We start from the raw sequence: 21,747 nt of genomic DNA, 5'->3' as shown, positions 1-21,747 counted from the left end.
ACGCAACGTTTAATGTTTTCTTCTTATAAAAAACAAAAATTTAATAAATATATGCCAACTAAACAAAAATAAGTAAATATTTGTTTAGTTTTTTCCACAGTCACTTTTCAGATATTAAAAGTGTGTTAAAATTTAAATTCCTTAGCATAGTTTGATATTTTTAAAGTGAAAGTATCTACCTACTACACTTAGAAAGGAAGGCAGTAATTGCAAAATGTTTGTAATAATTACGTCGCATGCGCATTTCCTGCCATACAAGCTTGCAGCTTAAAAAGAAGGTATAGTACATTTCCAATGATCGGCTATTACAAGCACTATAATTTTAATTAACTAGTGTAAGTATTGAAATACTGATAAAAGTATTATCATGTAATAACTACTGTTTATAATATTTACCAATTAAGAGATCTAAGGAGCTTAAAGAGAAAAAAAATCTGAATAAAAAAAATATCGTATTGATTGGCATATTTATTATTTTTATAATTATATTACGTAACTAATATATATTAGTACTTACATAAATATTCGTGTACATACAAGATTTTATTCATTCATGAAAACATAGAGACGGAGAGACCTATTGATGTAATTTTAAGCCAACTGTTAATTTGAATAAACTTTATTTCGAATGATTTTACTCACAATTTTTGGTACTAAATCCGAGCACTAAAAACCCGTCATAACCTTTATTAAATTATACGTTTTATCATACAGGATATAGGTATGGATACAGAGGCTTTCATTGGTAATAGGTATTCGATCGGAAAAACAACGTCTAAGCTCTCACGGGAAGAAATGGAAAACAGACAGACAGACAGTAGGGGGTCTGGAAACTGTTTTTATTAGAAATATTAAGGATTGCGGATGTAATGTGTGGTATATGAACGGGTAGTGCGAGGTCGTTTGTTCACCTTTGGGTGTGGTCATCTGTGTGAACGAGAGCAAATCGTATCGATATTAAACGGTTTTATTTCGAATGCGAAATTAAAGGTCGATTTTTGTAGACATTGCGAGTACTAAGTACTGTTTGTATGTTCTTTTGTTGAAAACTGTTTTAGGACTTAAGACTTACTGCATTTTTTCGATTGAATATGTGTGTGATAAGACTACCTATAAATCTAGTAATTGCAAGAATTTTTCTGCAACGAGCTTTTGCTATTTCGGCATTAAAAGCTATGAAAAAGTCGTATAATTGCATTTATGTTTACCTACTTGTATTAATATACAACCTTATATTTCGTAAAACAAATATCTAGGCGGAAATATATTAGAATAATAATTAAGTAATTTATATTCATTTAAATTTATACAGATATCTTTTATCAAATATAAATACATTAACTTTGTACAATATTTAAACAATATGAGATGAAGGTAATTCATAAATGATTTTAAAATATACCCGTATTCGGAGCATCATAACACATGACACAAATACATATTCATATACATTATGTATGTGGAGCTTACAAAATTCGAAAGTGGTTTTATTATTATGAAAATGATTTGTTTTCTCCACTATTGTAAAACTAGAAAAAGGTGTATCAATACCTTGTTATTGTTATTTAGAACAAAATAAATTATAATAATGTTTATCAAAGTCAATTAAAATACCTACATGATTTCGAATTCTTAATCATAATGTATATAAAACACTTTGTAAAGTTTTGTAAAACTAGGTTAGGCAAATAAATCGTTGATTTTCCACCATTATTTGCTACATACATTTAATGACCCAGACTCCTAATATACATAGTTATAAACTGTTTTTCAGGAGCCTGTGTTCACACTTAGTTATATTACACTATTTCAATGGCGTATACGAGTTCATTCTCTCTCAAATCTATTTTTAAATTGTTTGGATCGTTTATAACATAAAAGTATTATCTATATAATACGTTGTAACGTTACAAGTAAATAGGTGTAGGTATACCTCTTAGGGGCTGTCCATTAATCACGTGAGGCTCGAAAGGGGGGGGAGGGGTCCATCAAAACATCACGAAATATCACAAGGGGGAGGGGGGGTAAAGTAATATATCACGTGTATTTATTTTTCGACAAGCGCGCGATACTCAACCGAAAAGCGGCGTTACATGTATTTATTGTTAGTCAAACGCGTACAACTTTTTCGCATATCTTTCATTATTTATATGTCATTCAAAATTCTGTCTACCTCTGAACGTTTATTATAGTAGTAGTCTTTAATTTACTATAATAAAATTAGATGATACTTATACCAGTATTTTTTTATAAATAAAAAATTGATTCTTTGCAGGTACGAAAAAATACACGTGGTATAGGGGGGAGGGGGGAGGGGTAATCTTAAACCTCACCACGTATCACCAAGGGGGAGGGGGGGTCAAAAAATACCAAAATGTGTGTGTGATTAATGGATGGCCCCTTAGTACGAGTGCTAACTGCTACACCAAGCTTTTTGTTACTTCGAACTTCGAACCGAGAACTCGATTGTCCAATTCTCGCGTCAGCCATTGCACCATATGCTAGATTGAAATGTAGATAACGTTATATTCGACTAATATAACCATAACGTATCGTATACTACCAGGTATATATGCATTCGCATACATAATTTCAAATGGGACCTGTTTGAAGCAGCTCTCCTTACACACGGACAGAAAATCGTAAATAATAATCCGTTATTCACTTTCAGGTTTGTGGGACAATGCAGGCTAGTAATCCTTGAGAATACGAATGTTTAGAAATGTTAATTTATTCTATTCTTGGTGATGTTTTTATTATTGTTTATGTTATGTTGGATATGGTGTTATAGGGTTGCCGAAGGCTGAAACCTATTGATTTGTTGAGCTTTAAAGTTTAAATACACAGTTATCTCAGTTTCAACTTAAATACCATCGAATAATAGTGTGTAATTATGTGCAGTACGACACCAAATCATAATAGAGTAATGTAATGTATGTAATGTATATTTAAATTAATTTTCACTTGGTCAAATTAAACTAAGTATATTGGTAATTTTAATTTCGGGATGTTTTTTTATTACATAAAACAATGTTAATTGGCTATAATATATTGCGCAATTAGGTCAACTAAACAGATTTAATTTCTGGATATTTCTTATTACATAAAACAATGTTAATTGACTATAATATATTGCGCAATTAGGTCAACTAAACAGACAAGACCTTCATATCTTTACATGGCTTTTAGACAGGCACTTAGTATAGGATTAAAATATTAAATAGATCCGACATGTTATTGCTGTTTATTTAACAGACTGTAAAATTAATTTAACATTTAATAGCAACTACATTCAAACCTATTAAAATTTACAACACATTGTTTCTCATTTTAATAGAGGTAACTGAAATATAATTTATATCTGAAGTCTATAGACCTTATTCAAACTTTATGGCTTAATACAAAAAATGAAAAACATCTTATGCAAAAATTTCATAGTGTTGTACAAAACTATCTTATTTTGCAGCGATGCACTGAGATGGGCCACAGTGAGGGTAGTCCGCGAACCCCGGACCTGCCGCCTCTACCGCCGCCCATACAGCCTTGTAGCGGCTTCCTTGGTAATGTAAGTACTTTGCATTATTTATTTAAATAAAATTAGAAAGATAGAATAAGATAATAACAAAAGATAAAAGGTAATCTCCTGTGGGAAACGTATTCGAGACATTTTTATGACTATCATCGCTTGTTCATTATGTCATCGAATGTTTGAACATTCGCTTAGAATTTAATTTAAAATTTATTTAAAACGGACAAATGATTATATAAACAACTGTATTATCAAAATAGATGCATTTGTAAAGCATTGAGAAATTTCCTTTTTTTGATCATCTGGTTTTCGGAATTATTTATTTATCTTGAATAGCAATTTGAACAGGTACGTCCGCATAGCAACATAAACTGCTTTTAATACAAATTTTTATTTTCATTCATTAAAATTTTGCACAAATTATGCGCTCTTTTTCTATAGAAATTTCCATGAATATCATGAATAAAACCGGTTTAAATGGCAAAATATTTAATTTCGTCTCAAAGTCAATATTAATTTTTTTAATTCACCGACAGATGGATAGCTTCCTGTGCACTAAAACCATGATTGCGTTTATTAAGCGAAATAACCAGATGTATAAGTTTTGTCGCTAAATTACCATCAAATAAATACTGTGCTAGGTAATTTCAACAGTCAATTTGCGACATTCCTGATCCTGTAATCAATTAAGTAATTATCATTCTAGAACTTTTAAAAGATGTTACCGTTAGACGTAACTTATTAAAATTTTTGCTTAGATTCAGATGTATGTATCTACTATATTGAATAATTAAAGACGTCTAATCGATATTTATATATACCAACTGCACCAGAACATTTTCCTTTAATAATACAGTAGACTCTATAGAAAGGATTGTTCTACAGGTTTTGAGTAAAATACAAATATTTAAAAGCAACCGTTCTCATATCAAATTCGCATCGATCATTTCCCTGATTTCCATAACCAGGCCAGCTTGTTCCACTTCACACGGCGTTTATGCTATTATCATAAAACCAGCCTCTATGTCGACCATAACCATCTTTTGTTTAAATTAATGTTTATAGATAGGTCTAGCGGCGCCTTTAGTTTCGCCCATAGACATTTATTTGCATAAAAACTAACTTGTTCTAGATTGTCCATAGACAATAAGCCATAGCTTTGTATTATAAATTTGAATGAGGATTGAGATTGTTATTTTCTTAATTTGCAAGGTTTTTGTCATGTGTATCATTTGAACGATTGACTTTTGTAGAAATATTGTTTATCTTCCTAGCAAAATATAAAATAATGCGAATTTAAGAAGGTGTCTGAAGTGGAATGAAAAGTTTTTTCAGCTTATTTTCATATTTTTTAGTAGTATATATGACATATCTATCAATATGATTTTGTATATATGGTTTTCAGCAAGTTTTAAGAGATGCTTCAGACAAACCGACAATTTTTGTTCATATCATCAATCATATATTATGAGGACAGAGCTTTCACGTGAAAGTCGCGACTCTGAAAACCTTAAAATATGATAAGTTGAACATAAATAGCGTATTACCACATCAACGCCGAACATTATGACGTATAATAAGACACTTTATTATTAAATCGGCGTAAATGAATGCGAGCGGGCCATCTGTCATACTTTACGAACTTTCCTTGTAAAAGGTTTAACGGTATTCAGAAGAAAGTGATGCGTAAATCAAAGATCTGCTGTCCCTTTCAGCGGCAAATAAGCTGATGATATATGGACCGGCCGGTATGATGCATGTTCGGTGAAATTGTAGCAATGTGTAATAAATTGAGTCGCGCTCTTAATTTATTATCTTTGGGTCGATCATTTGTAAATTATCGTTTAAAATGGGCAGCGGGGAAATAAATTTATTGTTGTTACGGCCATTTAAGGACGTTTCATTCACTAAGTAAGGATACATATAAGGTAACTAATGTATAGCTCCTCTATAACGTTTATGAAGGTTCTAGTGAAAGCAATTATAATGAATGCAATGTTGCATCATTGCATGTCATTCAAAAGGAACAAGAACAGCGTTGGACGTTGGTTAATAATATGATATCACCATATATATAACGTAATATAACTTTAGAGAATATTTTTAAATCAGTATTTTTTTACCTAAATACCGACTAGGAATATTATATGCACCGCATCCCCTGAAGGGGTTAAATAGGGAATCGCTGGCAATAGTCAATACTGTAATATTTATAGCACAGTTAACTGGACATTGTCGGTACTGCGTGTAATAGCAATCTGTTTCTATAACGATTCGCTAAAACCCCAGTGTTATTAGAGATATAAGCAATTTATGCGTTGGACAGTCGCCGGGGGCAGACGCGGCTTAGAGTGCAATCTTCTTAGACCCATAAATTTTGCATCGAGTAGGGTTCGCATGTGGAAAATTCTCGTAGATATATTGATCGGTAGGTTGATCGTGTAAATGTATTTTGGTCTATGAAATTTTATAATTTATTGGTTTGCACGACGCACTTTTGCATAAAATGAATGAAAATAGAAATGCAAACTTGAAAATAAATAAAATAATTTTTATTTTAATTAAATTGAAGCAGAAATGCTTATTTTTAAATCAAAAAAGAATCAAGCTCGTATACTACTAACTCTGGCTCACATATACTTAATCATAATATTTTTATTATTTTACTTACTTATGGTAAGGTATTGCACTGATGCTTGTTGGCTCATAGCACTCGTAAGTGGTAGAGTAGAATACTACATATGGAAAAAAAATCCTGGCCTTAATCAATTATACGTAAGTATTACCTAAACCTGAAATCTTAACTCATTATCTCAATCCTACCTATGCATAATGACAGTCTTCCAAATCTGGTAGCCCTACCTGAGCCTGACTGAGCTTAAATGGTTATTAGAAATCTAGATTCATGACTCGGATATATCATAAACAAAGCTAAACTGAATGTCTCCTTACGTGAACTATTATTTAATACAATTTTCCGCATTCAGCGTTCTTGACGTTCGCTTTGAATATTAATTCCAAACTTTTCTTCTGATGAAGCTTGTTACCAAGTTTATGAAGTTTTATAAAGCATCGTCAAAAAGTTCGATAATAAATGCAACGTTGCAAATTAAAGCTTTTAATTTAGATACGTTTGTGTGTGAAGTATATTGTGTTTGTATAATATGGTGCTGCGATGTAACCTATCGTATTTTTATGTACTTAATGTTGGGCACCTAGTGGAAACTTGGCTTTTCTCCAAAGCCTCCAAACTTTTATAATAAAATGGAAAGCTTTTGAAGTGAAATAGAGTCCACAAAACTGCTGTGTATATTCTATTTCATATTTACTTGAGCAAGTATGAACACATTTAAGGAGAGAGTTAATATACCCATAAGAGGTTACAAAAACGAACATAAATAAGAAAGTGGCGATGGCAAAAACAATATATCATAAATCATGTTTAAATTTTAAAAGCACTACATTAGAATGATAATAAGCTAGTTCGATGGTGAGAGCGCTAATTGGCGACAATTCCGTTATGAAGCCGATTTCTGACTGATACATTCTCGTTTGACCGACATAATAAGTGACATGGCCGATTGTTTTGGATACATTTCCAAATATTATGAGAAGAAATAACAATTGAAAACTGTCAGAAAGCCTCTTAATAAATACAAACGAATCTACCCTTGCCTGCCTGCATTCCGCCCGGTTTGGGATTAAAAACAGAAAAATAAATGCCGAGATTAATGTAACTTTCTATTGATGAAAGAATTTTCAAACGAGATTAGTATATTTTAGTATTTCCGCTCAAAACAATCTTTCAAATTCACAAGTATAATAACATAGAAATAAGTTCATTCGTTATTTTTTATTAAGAATCAAGTAAGACCCATAAACTTCATTCGTCGATCAACGCCTATGACGAATCAAAATGTAAAAACTCTTGCAAATTTCATCCGAAGGATCGTTAAAGTCGACAGAATAGTAAACCGCATGACGGAGCATTACCACGACAAACAATACGGGGCAGCGCACGCCTGACCTCAAAGAGCCAGATTACACTCATTTCTCTTTTATTTTATACTTTACTAGCGGTCCGCCCCGGCTTCGCCCGTGGTACATATTAACGTTTTCTCTACATAAGAACCATCCTCGTACTTCAAGGAATATAATAAAAAAAGAATTATCGAAATCGGTTCAGCCGTTCTCGAGTTATGGAATTACAACGAAAAGTGGCATTGATTTTTATATATTAGATTACTAGCGGTCCGCCCCGGCTTCGCCCGTGGTACATATTAACGTTTTCTCTATATAAGAACCATCCTCGTACTTCAAGGAATATAATAAAAAAAGAATTATCGAAATCGGTTCAGCCGTTCTCGAGTTATGGAATTACAACGAAAAGTGGCATTGATTTTTATATATACTTTATTTATAAAACGAGCAGGATGGTTACCATGACTTATAGCAATATTAAATCCAGAGTGAGAAAGTGATGGCGCTAGACGACCTATATAGCCCTGTCATTCTTCCCCTCTGGAAATAATTTTGCTATAAGATGGGTACAGCGGCAGGATGCGCTTAGAGCAACAAGAAGTCTAGCCGGTGCTTTTTGTATAAACTACGGATGTATTAATATTCGCCGGACGGTCTACTATTTTCTTGCTCGGTACAATGAACTTTAATAACCATAATGAAGGCTTCGCGGGTTCTGAAGCGGATACTTTTAATTTGTAGGTGTATGCGAATTTTATTAACAATATGTGTTATTGATTGGCTATACTGGTTTTTTGGTGATTGGTCATTAAAAAATTGTCAATTGCCTAACAAATCTAGAGAAGTACATTTCATTCTTATTCTACGAAATAACATTATTCAAAATACATATATGTATATTGTTACTTTTAAATAATTTATGTGCCAGTACTGCTATACATTAAATGAAAGTCGCATATAACTGCAATTTACCCGTCGCAAATTCGAAATGGGAAGTAATGAAATTTCGTAATAGCCACAGACAGCTCTCAATTTGTAAACAAGGAGTGGTTTGAATGTGGAGCATCGTTGCACCGGCCATACATCTCAAAGGAAAGCGTAGGAGGCGACGGCGCCTAGTCTCTCCCACGAGGTGCAAACTTCATAGACTTATATATTATCTGTGGAATATTTCAGACATTCGCCTTAACGTTTATGGTCTATGGATGCTAGAGCCTAGAATGTTCCTAGGGTGAAAGCTGCGTGATGGGTATTTATTGATTGGGTTATTTATTACGGAATTAGCAATATAAATGACCGTATAAACTAATTTTATTGCGAATATACCTGTTTAAGTAAAGGTATTAAGTATTAAAACATTTATATGATTTATTAATTGGTTCTAATTAAGTATCGTTACGTCGTTTGTTATAATAAAATAATTTAATATGTATCGAAAGTTGTAAGCTCGGTGGAATTAATTTTTTGCAATGCAATAAAAAATGTATAAAGATTTTAATGTAGATAGTTTTTTACTCAATCCCATTTAGACGATATTTTTAACATTAAAAACATTAGCAGCCCATTCATCAATTTCACATCTAGGAAGGAATAATAAATGAGCACGGAAAAGTATAAAGCAAGTACGACGGGATCTTCAGTGAGACCGCACATGTTGTGTAACAGTAAAACAGGCTCGAGCTAATCGCCGATATGCAAAACATCAATTAACACCGTTTCACCGAAATAAGTACGCGACAGCCACAGAATAGAAAAAAAACCAAAAAAAAACTTTCTAATACTTTAATTAAGACTAAATTACAATTAAATATTATATCTAAAATTATTCTAACACATTCGACGATTGAATATGTAATGAATTATAATTAACTTAAAAATAACACGAGGCGCCGAATTGGGGTCAAACGTCGTCATTTCCACAACACGCTGAAACTGCAACGTCGGCGCTCTTCTACAGTTAGGTATATGTAATTCCTCCCCCTTTGGAACGGCGACTATTTTAAACCTTTAGTGAAAATATCGCCGGAACATTCTCAGGGTTACCCGTTTTCCTTTTTGTCTCGGTTGCAGGTGGTTGCTGGTGTTCTTCCGTTCGGTTACGGTTACTCTTTATGCGCTGTCTAGTCATATGTATGAGAGCCAATATGACCGCACACCCAAGTATAGTGTAGACAGGTATTGTTGTATGGTGGAGAATACCTGATTGCACACTGTCAATGTGTAAAGGAGGCTGGACTAGCATTCTATCTTGGACATGGTGTAATCCTCGCAGATCGATGGAGTTGAGGCTGATGCGAGCTGCTGCAATCTTTTGGTTTCCAATATCATAGGATATATTCATTAATTTGAGGGGTTGTCCTCTGATCTCATCGTTGTCGTTAGCAATGGTCAATTGTCCTGTCTTGAAACGACATCCGATAGGAACCGTGATGAGATAGCTCCCTTGAAGTGATGTAAGGCTTCTATTGCTACAAGTAAGATGTACTTTAGTTTTCTGCGGGAATGATACAACGTAGTGCTGATCATCGAGTTTCTCCATGGCCTCCCGTAACAAATTTACTGAAGTGAGTTCGCAGGATTTCTGAAGGATTCGGTTGATGATAAGTTCCTGGATGCAATCCGATTTGGTACGAATTTGATGAACAATCGCTTTACCACAGAGATACCAGGTTTTCAACTTCGGGCATTCTGCCTCTATGTACACGAACGACAACTCGTTAGTTGCTATGAAAGGAAAGGATGGTATAAGGGCTTGGGCGTGTTTATTAGGAACTATGGATAACCTATAAAAGTCATAACTATCTCTAGATACTATAGGAAACTTAAAAACGAAAACTATATTCCTATCGACATAATACGATGCCGGAATAATAATATCATAGTATTCTCTAAGTTCTAAATCTAAAATCTGCTCTCTACCGTAAATTACTTTTAATCTACTAACTATTGATTCTAATATATCTATATCTATCATCGAATGATGCGTGCTCGAAGCACGAATAAAAGCTAAACTATTTTCTATCCTAAGTAATTCCTGAGTTAGGTCCTCTACATTTTCAGTCAACACTTCTAGAAGTTGTGCAAACTTGGCATATTTAACTAGACTTTCCTCTCTACGTACATCACTATTGGTAATCAAGTTCAATGTGGTGTTAATTTTGATCTGGTTTTCTAAAATTTGGGTTAACACACTACTATGCTTGGACATCCACTCCTTGTTAATACTGATATGATTATTAAATTCTTTAACTATTTCATTCTGATTGGTTTCTAACGTTTTAATAGCCTTATTATATGTTAAAGCGTCAGTTTGATCTAAATTTCCTGTTATTCCTTTGATGATTGAACCTAATCCATCTACAAGACCTCTTTTAACGCGATTCGGTTCCAAAGATCGTAACTGCTTAAGAACTTTGTCAAGCTTGTTAGAAAGATATAATATCTGAATTTCATATATTGGAAAGGTGTCGTTTGTTAGTCGGTCTTGGTAGCTTAGTAGCTGAGATTGCATCGAGTGGATATTACTCTCTATGTCAGTCAAGTTTACGTATTGAAGAAATGTATGATGGTGTGTCGTAAGTCTCATAAGTCCAAGTTTGTAGGGTAGTAACCCTGGTCCGTCATCCAAGTTCTCAAGTTTTATCTCTTGAGGTCGCGTCAGTGGAAGAACCGTCATTAGCAGAATCCTGTAACAAATTGGCCGCTTTAGGTATACGTTTCAACCTTGATTTTGCTATAGGGCCGCGTTTTTTCGACGTGTATATATGAATGGGTAGATTAGCTAAAACTGTATCTTGTGTATAACGAGGGGCAGTTTTTTGTCGACTAGCAAAGGGGTTCTTAATAAAAACCTGTTGTTGGGGTGCGTATTCTATTTCAGGTTCGCGAGTTCTATTTCTATTTTCCATTAATTCGGTACGGTGAGCAAGGGATGAAGAGTTTATTATGTCATATACTTTTGTCATTCGGTCTCTGTGATTTTGGACATACTGTTGTAATAAAGTCTGTGTAAAGTCAATGTCCATGCAGTCTCTGGGGTCAAAATGTCCTGTTAATAAGTCAAAGGGCCTACATCGTGTGAAACTATGTATACTACTATTATAAGCTATAATTGCATAAGGCATAAGATTAATAATAGGTTCTTCTTTACGTTGTAATTTAAGAAGCCTAAGGTGTTCAAGGATAGTCAAATGAAACCTTTCGATATTTCCATTATCGTTAGGAGAATGAGCTAATATTCTATGATGGTTGATCTTATGTAATCTCGTAAATTCCATAAACAGTTGGTTGGTGAACTCGGTCCCATTATCCGTTATGATGGTTAAAGGAATACCATGATGCGTGCAATAATGTAAGAGGGATTGTAGTATACTAACAGCTGTTCCGTCACGTAAGTGGTAAGCTTGACCGTATTTAGTGAAAACGTCTATAAATGTTAAGTATTTCTCGCCTTCTGCTGTAAATAAATCTATATGAACTATTTCAAATGGCTTGGTAGCCGGTGGTACAATGTTAAACTGAGGTCTAACGGGATGCCTATCATACTTTGCCTGTCCGCATAGTGTACATTCACTTATAAATTTTGTTATGTGTTCCTTCATCTTTGGCCAGTAATACTTCCGGGATAATGCTAAAAAGGATTCATTTATTCCTCTATGGTTGGTTTTTCCGTCATGGTAGTGGCGGATAATTTCCTGTTGACGAAGATAATCCTTAACATTTTCCAATTCCATTTTAGCTAACACAAGATTCATGGATGAACTTCTAAATTTATCTTGTAGTATCGGGATAATCGAATACATTCCCAATGGAGGAGTAATTAACAGGGCGGTTTTTACCTTTGGATTTACGTATTCTTTGACGGCGTTGATTACGTCTTCCTCTAAATTAGATTCTGATAATTGAATACTAATGCGCGTGTGAGTATCAAATGGTCTAGTTACCTGAGGCCGCTTTTTAACACCATTCACGATCGTAAAGTGTACTTGTCTATTGAATTTATTGAGTGGTTCGTCTGTGATAGGGATCTCTAAAATTGGATTCTCATTGCTAGTGTGAACAGTCTCAGTAGATGAATTAGCTTGAGCTCGTATGGTATCAGATGGATTTCCCATAATTGAATTAAGCTCGTCAATTTCATCTATCAAAGACATTACGTCTTTAGTGTGAATTTCTACACGGGAAAGAGCGTCAGCATTGGTGTTAATTTTACCTTTTTTATAGACTACGGTAAAATCGTACTCACTCAGTTTAAGTCGCCATCTTGTGAGACGTGAATTCGGCTCTTTCAGATTCATCATCCATTGTAGTGGCTTGTGGTCGGTTATGATCTTAAACTTTCGACCAAATAGATAGGGTCTAAAGTATTTTGTAGCCCATACTATAGCAAGCAGTTCCTTTTCGATTGTACTGTAGTTCATCTCACTTTCGTTTAGGGTTCGCGATGCATAACACACGGGTTTATCTGACCCAATTGGACCCTGTGATAGGATGGCTCCAATAGCAACATTTGATGCATCCGTTGTTAGTACAAATTCCTTGGTAAAATCAGGATATTGCAGGATGGGGTCGTTAGTTAAGAGACTTTTGCATTTCTCAAAACAATTTATGTATTCATTGTCGACACTGATTTTTCTTCCTTTCTTCAAACATTGAGTGAGTGGCTTAGTAGTGCGAGCGAAATCTGGAATAAATTTCCTATAATAACCAAGTAGGCCTAAGAATTGTTTTATCTCTTTAGGTGTCTTAGGGATGGGGTATTTTCTTATAGCCTCTATCTTGTCAGGATTTGGTTTGATTCCATCCTTACTGATGATGTGTCCAAGATAAGCTGTTTCAAGCTTCAGAAACTCTGATTTATCCATCTGAATTTTGAAGTTTGAATCTCTAAGTCTCTGAAAAACCTTTTCAAGATTAATCATGTGCTCCTGTAGGGATGTGCTGAACACTATTATATCGTCGAGATACACTAGACATATTTCATTTTGTAGCCCTCTCAAGACGTTGTCCATTACTCGCTGAAATGTGGACGGAGAATTCTTGAGTCCCATAGGCATACGTAGAAATTCAAAATGACCATGTTCAACATTAAATGCTGTCTTTTCTATATCCTGTGGATCCATTTCCACTTGGTAAAATCCACTCGCCAAATCAAGTGTGGTGAAGTACTGGCACTTTCCCAACTTATCCAGAACATCACTTATATTTGGAATAGGATATTTATCATCTAGCGTTTTTTCGTTGACTTTTCGAAAGTCAACCACAAGACGCCATTTCTGCTTACCAGATGCATCTATCTTCTTTGGTACTACCCAAATGGGTGAGCTCCATGCAGATTCGGATGGTCGTATTATACCCTGTTCCAACATTTTCTTGATCTGGTCTCTTACTTCCTGACGGTGTACGAATGGATATCGGTAGCTCTTTGTATGAACCGGCAATTCATCAGTAGTTCTTATTCGATGTTTAATTTTATTCGTAAAGGTAAGAGCTTCCCCTTCAATATAAAAAACGTCAGCATAACGAGAGCAAAGCTTAATAAGATTAGCTTTTTCCTCTTCGTTTAAGTGGTCCGTTCGTAAACGTGAAATGACATCACGTGCGCGTGAGTTTAATTGTTGAGTACGCATGCACTCCACATTAAATAATTCTGCGTGCGCTGGTGTATCTAATGAAAATATGACGTCATTTGGTGTAGGATTCTCAATCTCCAAATAACCACGGTTATTCTTAATAGTAGTAATACATTCGTGAATAATGCAATTACAGAGTACCTGTTCCCTTACGAGTACATCACCATCAATCGTATCTACGGGAATACGAATGATTTTAGAAGTTCTCGCTGGAATTATATCCTCGTATAAGTTCACGTTGCAAGAGTTGTACATCATAATAGGATTTGACGCGGAGCGAGTTAACAGTTTACCTTCTCTTAAATCAATTCGAGCCTCCCAACCACTTAATAAATCTAAACCTATAAGTCCGTCGAAGTAGTCATGAAATCGATATATGAAAAGCTTCATACTATCAGGGTCATTAAATTCATCGAAACATGGTAAAGTAATTGAATAGTTATTCCTACTAGTCGCATGTATATTGGTTACTTCAAAAGGATCGAAATTGAGAGGATAATTTGCAAAATATCTATCGACAGCTTCCGGGCTTATGAAGGATTGGTTAGCACCTGTATCAATAAGCAGTTTCAAAGGTGGGTTCCTAATCTGAATATATGGTAACTGTCTTTGCGTTTGAAGATTCAATTCTATCTTGGTTTTGGTGAATTCGAATCCTCCTGAAAATCCTGTTCGGTTTGATTAGGTCCTAACTGCGTTTGATAGTCGTCATGTGGTGGGTTGTTCACAGTAGTATCGTAATACGTCATGTCATACACGGGTTCATAAGTAAGTCCATTGTCAGAGTAGTCATAATACTGCGTATAGTCAGGTTCTTGATAATAACCACCGTAACCGTAGCACAAGTCATTATAAGCCGCGGAGTCGTTCAAGTTAAGTTCACGAGATTTAAAGTAATTGGATGGTGGCGGATTACCAAATTTACTCCAATCATGACCCGCGATCATCCTATTAGTCGGAGGCAATTCTTTAGGAGTGAATCGTTGTACCCCACTCATAGGCTGAGGGCCTTGTGCCTGTGGTGAACTATGGCGTGGTTGTAACTTAAATACATTACTACGAGGATTATAGTTAGGTGGAGGTGCAGCGAACATTCTTTGCGTATTAGTGGGCATACGATTTTGATTAAACGGATGAGTAGGAGGCCTAAACGGGCGTGGTGCCATAGGGGCCTGTAAGTTGACTGGTAATTGATGATTCTGTAGACGCGGGGGTGTAAAAGATAACGAGGGTTGTGTGAGGTTAATCTTAGGAGTTGGTTGATTCTTAGTCGAGTCGTTTCGCGATTGGAGGTACATCACATTAAGTTCCTCCTGGACGTATTCGAGCGCCTTTTCAATAGTAGGAGGGCGCATGCAGCGTATACGGGAACCTAGAGGTTCTTTAAGTCCTCGTACAAACGCTTGCATCGTCACTTTCTTATATAAATCGCGTTTCGCTTCAATGGTAGTGGGAATAGTTTCATGTAACGTCACATAAGTCATTATAGTACTAAACAAAGTTTGACAATGTTCGTAAAATTCTTGTGGTGTTCTACTACCTTGCGTCGTTAAGGAGAGGTCATTGTACAAGGCGGTTTCATCGCGTTGATCAGAAAAGTTATTAATCAAAGCACTTCGAATACCTAACCAACTATCCGGGATACCATTAGAATTAATTGTACATGCCGCGGTCCCAGTTATTTTGTTAAGGATACCATTCAGCAAGCACAGATTTGAAAACTCGCTACCCGGTTCGGTGCTTAAGTATTGCACAACTACTTGATCGCATATCCTAATGAACCTAGGTAAAATGTTGGGATTTCCGTCAAAATCGGGAACTAAGCGAAGGGCTTTAAAAATTGTGTCCGGGTCTCTAGGATGTGCCATTTCTAAATCGAATAAATTATCTAAAAATAAACTATTATCTAAATCTGTATCTCTATTGTTATCTACTACACGTTGGCGGGCCTGACGCGATTCAGGGTCCCGCGACCTAGAGGCTCTAGGGTGATAAATTTTGTGCTAAAGGATACACCTAGGAATAAAGGAAGCAACACGAGAGTAATTCAAGTGTACTTACATATACTGCATTTTCTGGTTTCTCTCCGTGAATCGAAGTTTGGATTCCCCTGGGCTGTTGCAGAACTGTAGATTCTTGATATCCGATGCCGGTGCTTGAAAGCCCCCAAAGTAGCTTCTCGACGTATAGTTATATCGATGTAAGATAATTAGTCTTGAATACTACTTGCGGATATCCTACCGACTGCGCCAAATAAGTACGCGACAGCCACAGAATAGAAAAAAAACCAAAAAAAAACTTTCTAATACTTTAATTAAGACTAAATTACAATTAAATATTATATCTAAAATTATTCTAACACATTCGACGATTGAATATGTAATGAATTATAATTAACTTAAAAATAACACGAGGCGCCGAATTGGGGTCAAACGTCGTCATTTCCACAACACGCTGAAACTGCAACGTCGGCGCTCTTCTACAGTTAGGTATATGTAATTACCGTGTAGGTACTGTGTACATTCATTATACTATGGTAGGGCTGATAGAGATCGATTATACGTTATTTATATGATGATATCTATTTGTGAGGAAATTGGCATGTCGACGAGTCAAGAGTACGACGACATGTTCAATTAATGGGAGAAGCCACTGGCTCCTGAGACACAGTATTTAACTAATTCAGGAGCCTATGGATTCATATATAAGCTGTACCTATTTTTTATGACAATAAAGTTATTTATTTATTTATTTATTTATTTATGTGACATCTGCCAACGTTCACTTAGCCAGCATGGTGGATGGCCTGAACCCTCATAGTAGGCCCGTGCCCCGTGCCCCAAAAGTGTGAACTAAGGCTACTGTTACAGTTGTTTGTTCATGCTGATGATGCATGTCTTTTTCTATAGAAGTGTAGGAACCATGTCCGTCAAATGCTAATCTATCATGGAATCTAAGAGGTGTTAAAAATATTTATTCTTATAGTTTTTTTTTATGATGTTGCTAATTATTTTTATTGGTAGACGTGTTGATTGCTTTATTTGTATAGTCGTATATATTATACATCCGTTACTAAATTGAATTTTTGACGATATTGCTATTCTTAATAATAAATGAAATAAATTTTCTAGTTCAAGTATTGGTTTGTTGATTAATACTTTTTAATACTAATAGATTTCTAAATGACTTCCTTCCATAGAAATCGACAATGAAAAAATAGAAATAGATTTCTATAAAATAGTTACTTATCTTAAGTGATCATAAATTTCTTTTAAATTATCTGCAGCTAATATACTTGTGTGGGAATCTATATTATACATTTTTAATTTCAAGAATGTATAACATGTAAATCCTGAAATATATCCGGTATAAACTACATGTACCACTTAAATAATACCTAGTCATTTTACCTTAAACGCTTCGTTCTATTAAATATTACAAATTAATTTAATTCTCGATAATTTACGAGGTCTGTAACAATAGCAAAGTATTTTGATAACGTTTAGTCATTACATTGTTAGCTAAATGAACACCCTTATACGGTGCGAATAACAGTACAATAATATTTGGACTAGACTTATGTAATTTTGATTTGCAATTGTTCAATTCCGCTTGGGGTGAAACAATTTGAAATCATTTGGTCATAGTTCACATAAATCTTGTTAAATTGAGTTATAAAAAGGAACTGAATGTAAATTACATTGAGCAACAATTCTGATTTGAATTGAGTCTGTTAGAAACAAAAATAACGCTTTTCATGCTCATTAATTTGTTTGCTTGGTCGTCTATTTGGAAATTCGTTAATAGATTTTTTCATTGCCCAATTTGATCTACTAACAAGGTAATTTTGCCGCGCTGCAGCTGTAAAAACTTCGTAAGGCTTGGGGCATTTCTTGCTAAAGTTTTTACCCTATTTTACCCTAGAACCTAGACAGCGAACAAAACCAAAAGGAACAAAATAAGTATTTCTCGATCGAGATCAAGTTTTTAACAAAGCAACAAGAGTGACATTTCAATGTGCTTTGAATTTGCTCTTTTTAAAACAAAAATGCAGCGTCAGTGTTTAATTGATGGCCTTATAGAGAAACTTACCGCACAATTAGATATTAGTCCGATATGCTTAAATGTGCTTGTATTGTGTGCCTCCATCATACATTCAGGTTACTTGGGTATATATTTAATGAGTTGACATTATTAAAATATGATTTTACAACCTTTTTATGGTTGTAGTTTAAATTTTATTAACATGATTTTCAAAATTATAAAGAATAGAAAAAAATCGATAACGATCTCGCCTCATGAATAGTTGTTTTTGAAAGATGAATTTAGTTTATTTATTGCTAGGGAATGAAAATTTTGTTAATCGTTTCCGTGACTATTAGGGTAAGTTATTAACTTCAAAATTTGTTATTCAATTACATATTTTATATTCGTAGGTAATTTAAGTGATAATATTATGTAAACAAAATTTTTTTAATGGTGCTAGATTACTCAAAAGTCCATATAATTAAACCGTCTTATTATTAACAAAACAAACAATGTTAACAATGACACGCACACATATCTTCAATATCGCTCTATGTAATCGATAATAAACGAAATAGCTTATACATAAAGTAACAACCAGTATAAATAAAGTTTTTGTGTTGAATTAAATTGCCGTGTCGATAATTATTTGCTCTTTACGGAGATCTCACGTGAAATATTGGTTTTCAATTCAATTGAAATGTATAATTGGCGTCAAAAGCTCTTAAGCCAAGGCTGTTCTGTCAATACTTTGATCGTATATATTTTAAATTCAAAGGTTGTTGAAGGATTTTTAATAGCGTTATACAAGGGCTTAATTGGGATATAGATAAAGGTACAATTTTAAATATTTCATTTGAAATGACGTATTTTATAAACTTAACATTTTTTTGATAGGTAGTTCAAAAGCCTGGCTTCGCTATTTGTAATACCTATTCGAATAGTGTAATTCAATAAGGTAATTATATTTTCTGTCTATTTATCATTTTATTTTATAAATATCACTTCTCAGGTTTTTGTTATCCCATTACGTCAAATAAGTAATTTTTAAATACTGTACCTACGTGAAATGTCACGTTATGACGTTAGTAATAACTTATAAGCAATGTTTGAATAACAAATGAAAAATGTACCTCCCTAGATAATGCAATATACCTACTACGCACTTTTAATATGAATTAAATAATCATAATATATTAAATTATCTAAAATTGTACTTTCTTAAAAAGTATTGTTAAGGCCAATGCCAATCAAAAATATTTTTGTACATCATAGATTAAAAAAAAAAAAAACCTTCGTAAAATTATACTTTTATCTACGTTGTACAAAAAACCTTTTATATGTTTCTTATGTGCTAATAACACATGTATAAAAATTATCTTTGTATTTTGTGGTAGGTATAAGCTATCGACTCAATCATATTTTGATTGACAGAAAACGCAACTGTATTCCGTTTTTTGCCGATCGTATCACGTATATGACAAATCCTCTAGTATCAATATGGATTTATAACCGTTAACATAATGTGACTTAGAAAAAAATCCCAAAAAAATTATAATCCGTAGCTATAAAAAGTTAATGTTAGAATACGGTATATGACGCATGGACTTATTCATTATTATAGGCATAGAAAAGTTTTGTGTGGATGTGTCCAAGTATCCTGACTTTTCAAGACTTAATTCCACTTCAGGTTACAACTTTTACACGACTATATATTTACTGAGTTTTCTTTAACTACGCCAATGTAGAGCAAATTTTACCATTACTCACAGTCTCTTCTTCTAACGTGGCAACACATTACTGACACCTCAGCTTGTTTATAGAAATGTCGCTAAAAATATTATAACAAAATAATTATTAAAACTATCAGTTATAGCAAATCAGAGTCTTTTTAATAAAATATAAATCATATTAAACACGACATGCAAATACTCCCCTGAGAGTGACTATAGTACGGTCTACGTTTTTATACTTCCAACTGAATCAAGAAAATCATCTTTGTGAATATCATGTTAATACTATTGGCATAGTTTTTTTTTTATTAAAGACGCTTTAAATGCATGCTCTTGACAGTGGTTTTTACCCATAACAATCATGTTTACGTTTGAGGACTAATTTTCTGACCTTTTAAGAATACATGTTGTATAACACATCTTTCTGTTGTAATTGTCTAGGTACGTCTTAACGTTATCTTATTGTGAAACTATTACTTAAACGTTTTGTTATTTTTAAAAGCTTACGTGAGAGATGGATGAACCACTTCCTAAATGGAAATGAAAGACGATAGAGACAAATGATGGTGATATATGAAGTGGTGTTATGTGTGTACTTTTGTTTGACGAAATGAAGATTAAGAGATTTGTTTCGTATTTTCAATCTTGATAGTTCAAATAAACCTTTTAATTAAAAAACAACACAATCAGGTTAATAATTCAAATAGTATCTGCAATAGGTTAATTGAATTGAAGAAGTATTGTGTCATCAATATCATAAAATGATATTCTACTGCTCACGAAATATAATAATTAATACCCCACATTCTTACGCTTTTGTGGCGCTTAATTTCGCTAACCTTGTTATTTATTATGAACATATTATACCTACCATAAACATAACAAACAAAACATTGTAACCATAATTGTAACATTAAAAATAGAAAGTAATTTGAATCTGACCCCGAGTTACTTTTTATATGCGATCTATTGTACTCCAAAACTGTTCAATGTTTACGTCAATATAATAAGAACTGTTTTGTAAAGCACTTTCGCTGTTCTTGATGAAAAATTAGTTTATTTTGTGTTACGCGATTTTAGGTCCTATGTCAAAGGAGTGCTGTAATATTGTATCCATCAATCGAGTGAAAGCGACCTCAAAGCATGGCTAACAAACGAGATGATGACCATTCAGTTGTTTTGAAAGCTCGTTCGCAAAGCTAGACTGTGGGAACATATTTTTTAAATCGAACTCAGAATAACAATGGCTGATTATAGTACAGTCCTTATCGGTCAATGAAGACATTTTTTTTTCTTTTTTCGCTGCAATAATGAGATATTATTGGCGCTAATTTCAAATTTAGAATTAAATTTCTTAGATAGAAAAATAAACTGTCTTTGGTGTTAGAACTTACAGATTAAATATAACAATTCAGTAAAATTAAACAGAACTATTAAATAGAACATTTTACATTTTAGATTGATATGTCTAGGCTATTTTCCAAGATAGTGCTGTAAACTTTATAGCTTTGGACATAATCTACTACAGCTATAGATAGTAAATAGTTATAGCTCTTATAGATAAGAGCTGGGTATTTTCTCACATTCTCGATTAGCAGAGGCGTAAACGATCATGTCCGAACATTGAACAATACCAGTTAACAAGAATTAGGGTTGTCACGTTTATATTTTACGCTTTAAACTTCATATAGTAATTAATTGTCGATAATTTGTTTGAAAAATGCTTTCTATAATATATGGAACATAGTTTACCTATGAAAATATTAAATTTCTTTGGTAGTTTACAAAATCGTAAAGCTAGAAACAAACAATATAAAAATTGCATTAATCTTTCATTAATTTTAAT

The 21,747-nt window shown here is 33.7% G+C and overlaps 1 protein-coding gene across 2 annotated transcripts in view; it reads left to right on the top strand.

The window, feature by feature from the left end:
- LOC123696595 (leucine zipper putative tumor suppressor 2 homolog) overlaps positions 1–21,747 on the top strand; it is a 76,622-nt gene that overhangs the window by 6,115 nt on the left and 48,760 nt on the right. For both annotated transcript variants that reach the window (XM_045642873.1, XM_045642872.1), the window contains exon 2: positions 3,467–3,565. In XM_045642873.1, the coding sequence (XP_045498829.1) occupies positions 3,479–3,565 (87 nt within the window). In that variant the 5' untranslated portion in view covers positions 3,467–3,478. The remainder of the gene's footprint in view (positions 1–3,466; positions 3,566–21,747) is intronic.

Source organism: Colias croceus, chromosome 13 (genome assembly GCF_905220415.1).
Source record: "Colias croceus chromosome 13, ilColCroc2.1".
Taxonomy (NCBI): domain Eukaryota; kingdom Metazoa; phylum Arthropoda; class Insecta; order Lepidoptera; family Pieridae; genus Colias; species Colias croceus.
Note: the sequence above shows the minus strand (reverse complement) of the source record. Positions and strands in the feature narration are given on the sequence as shown.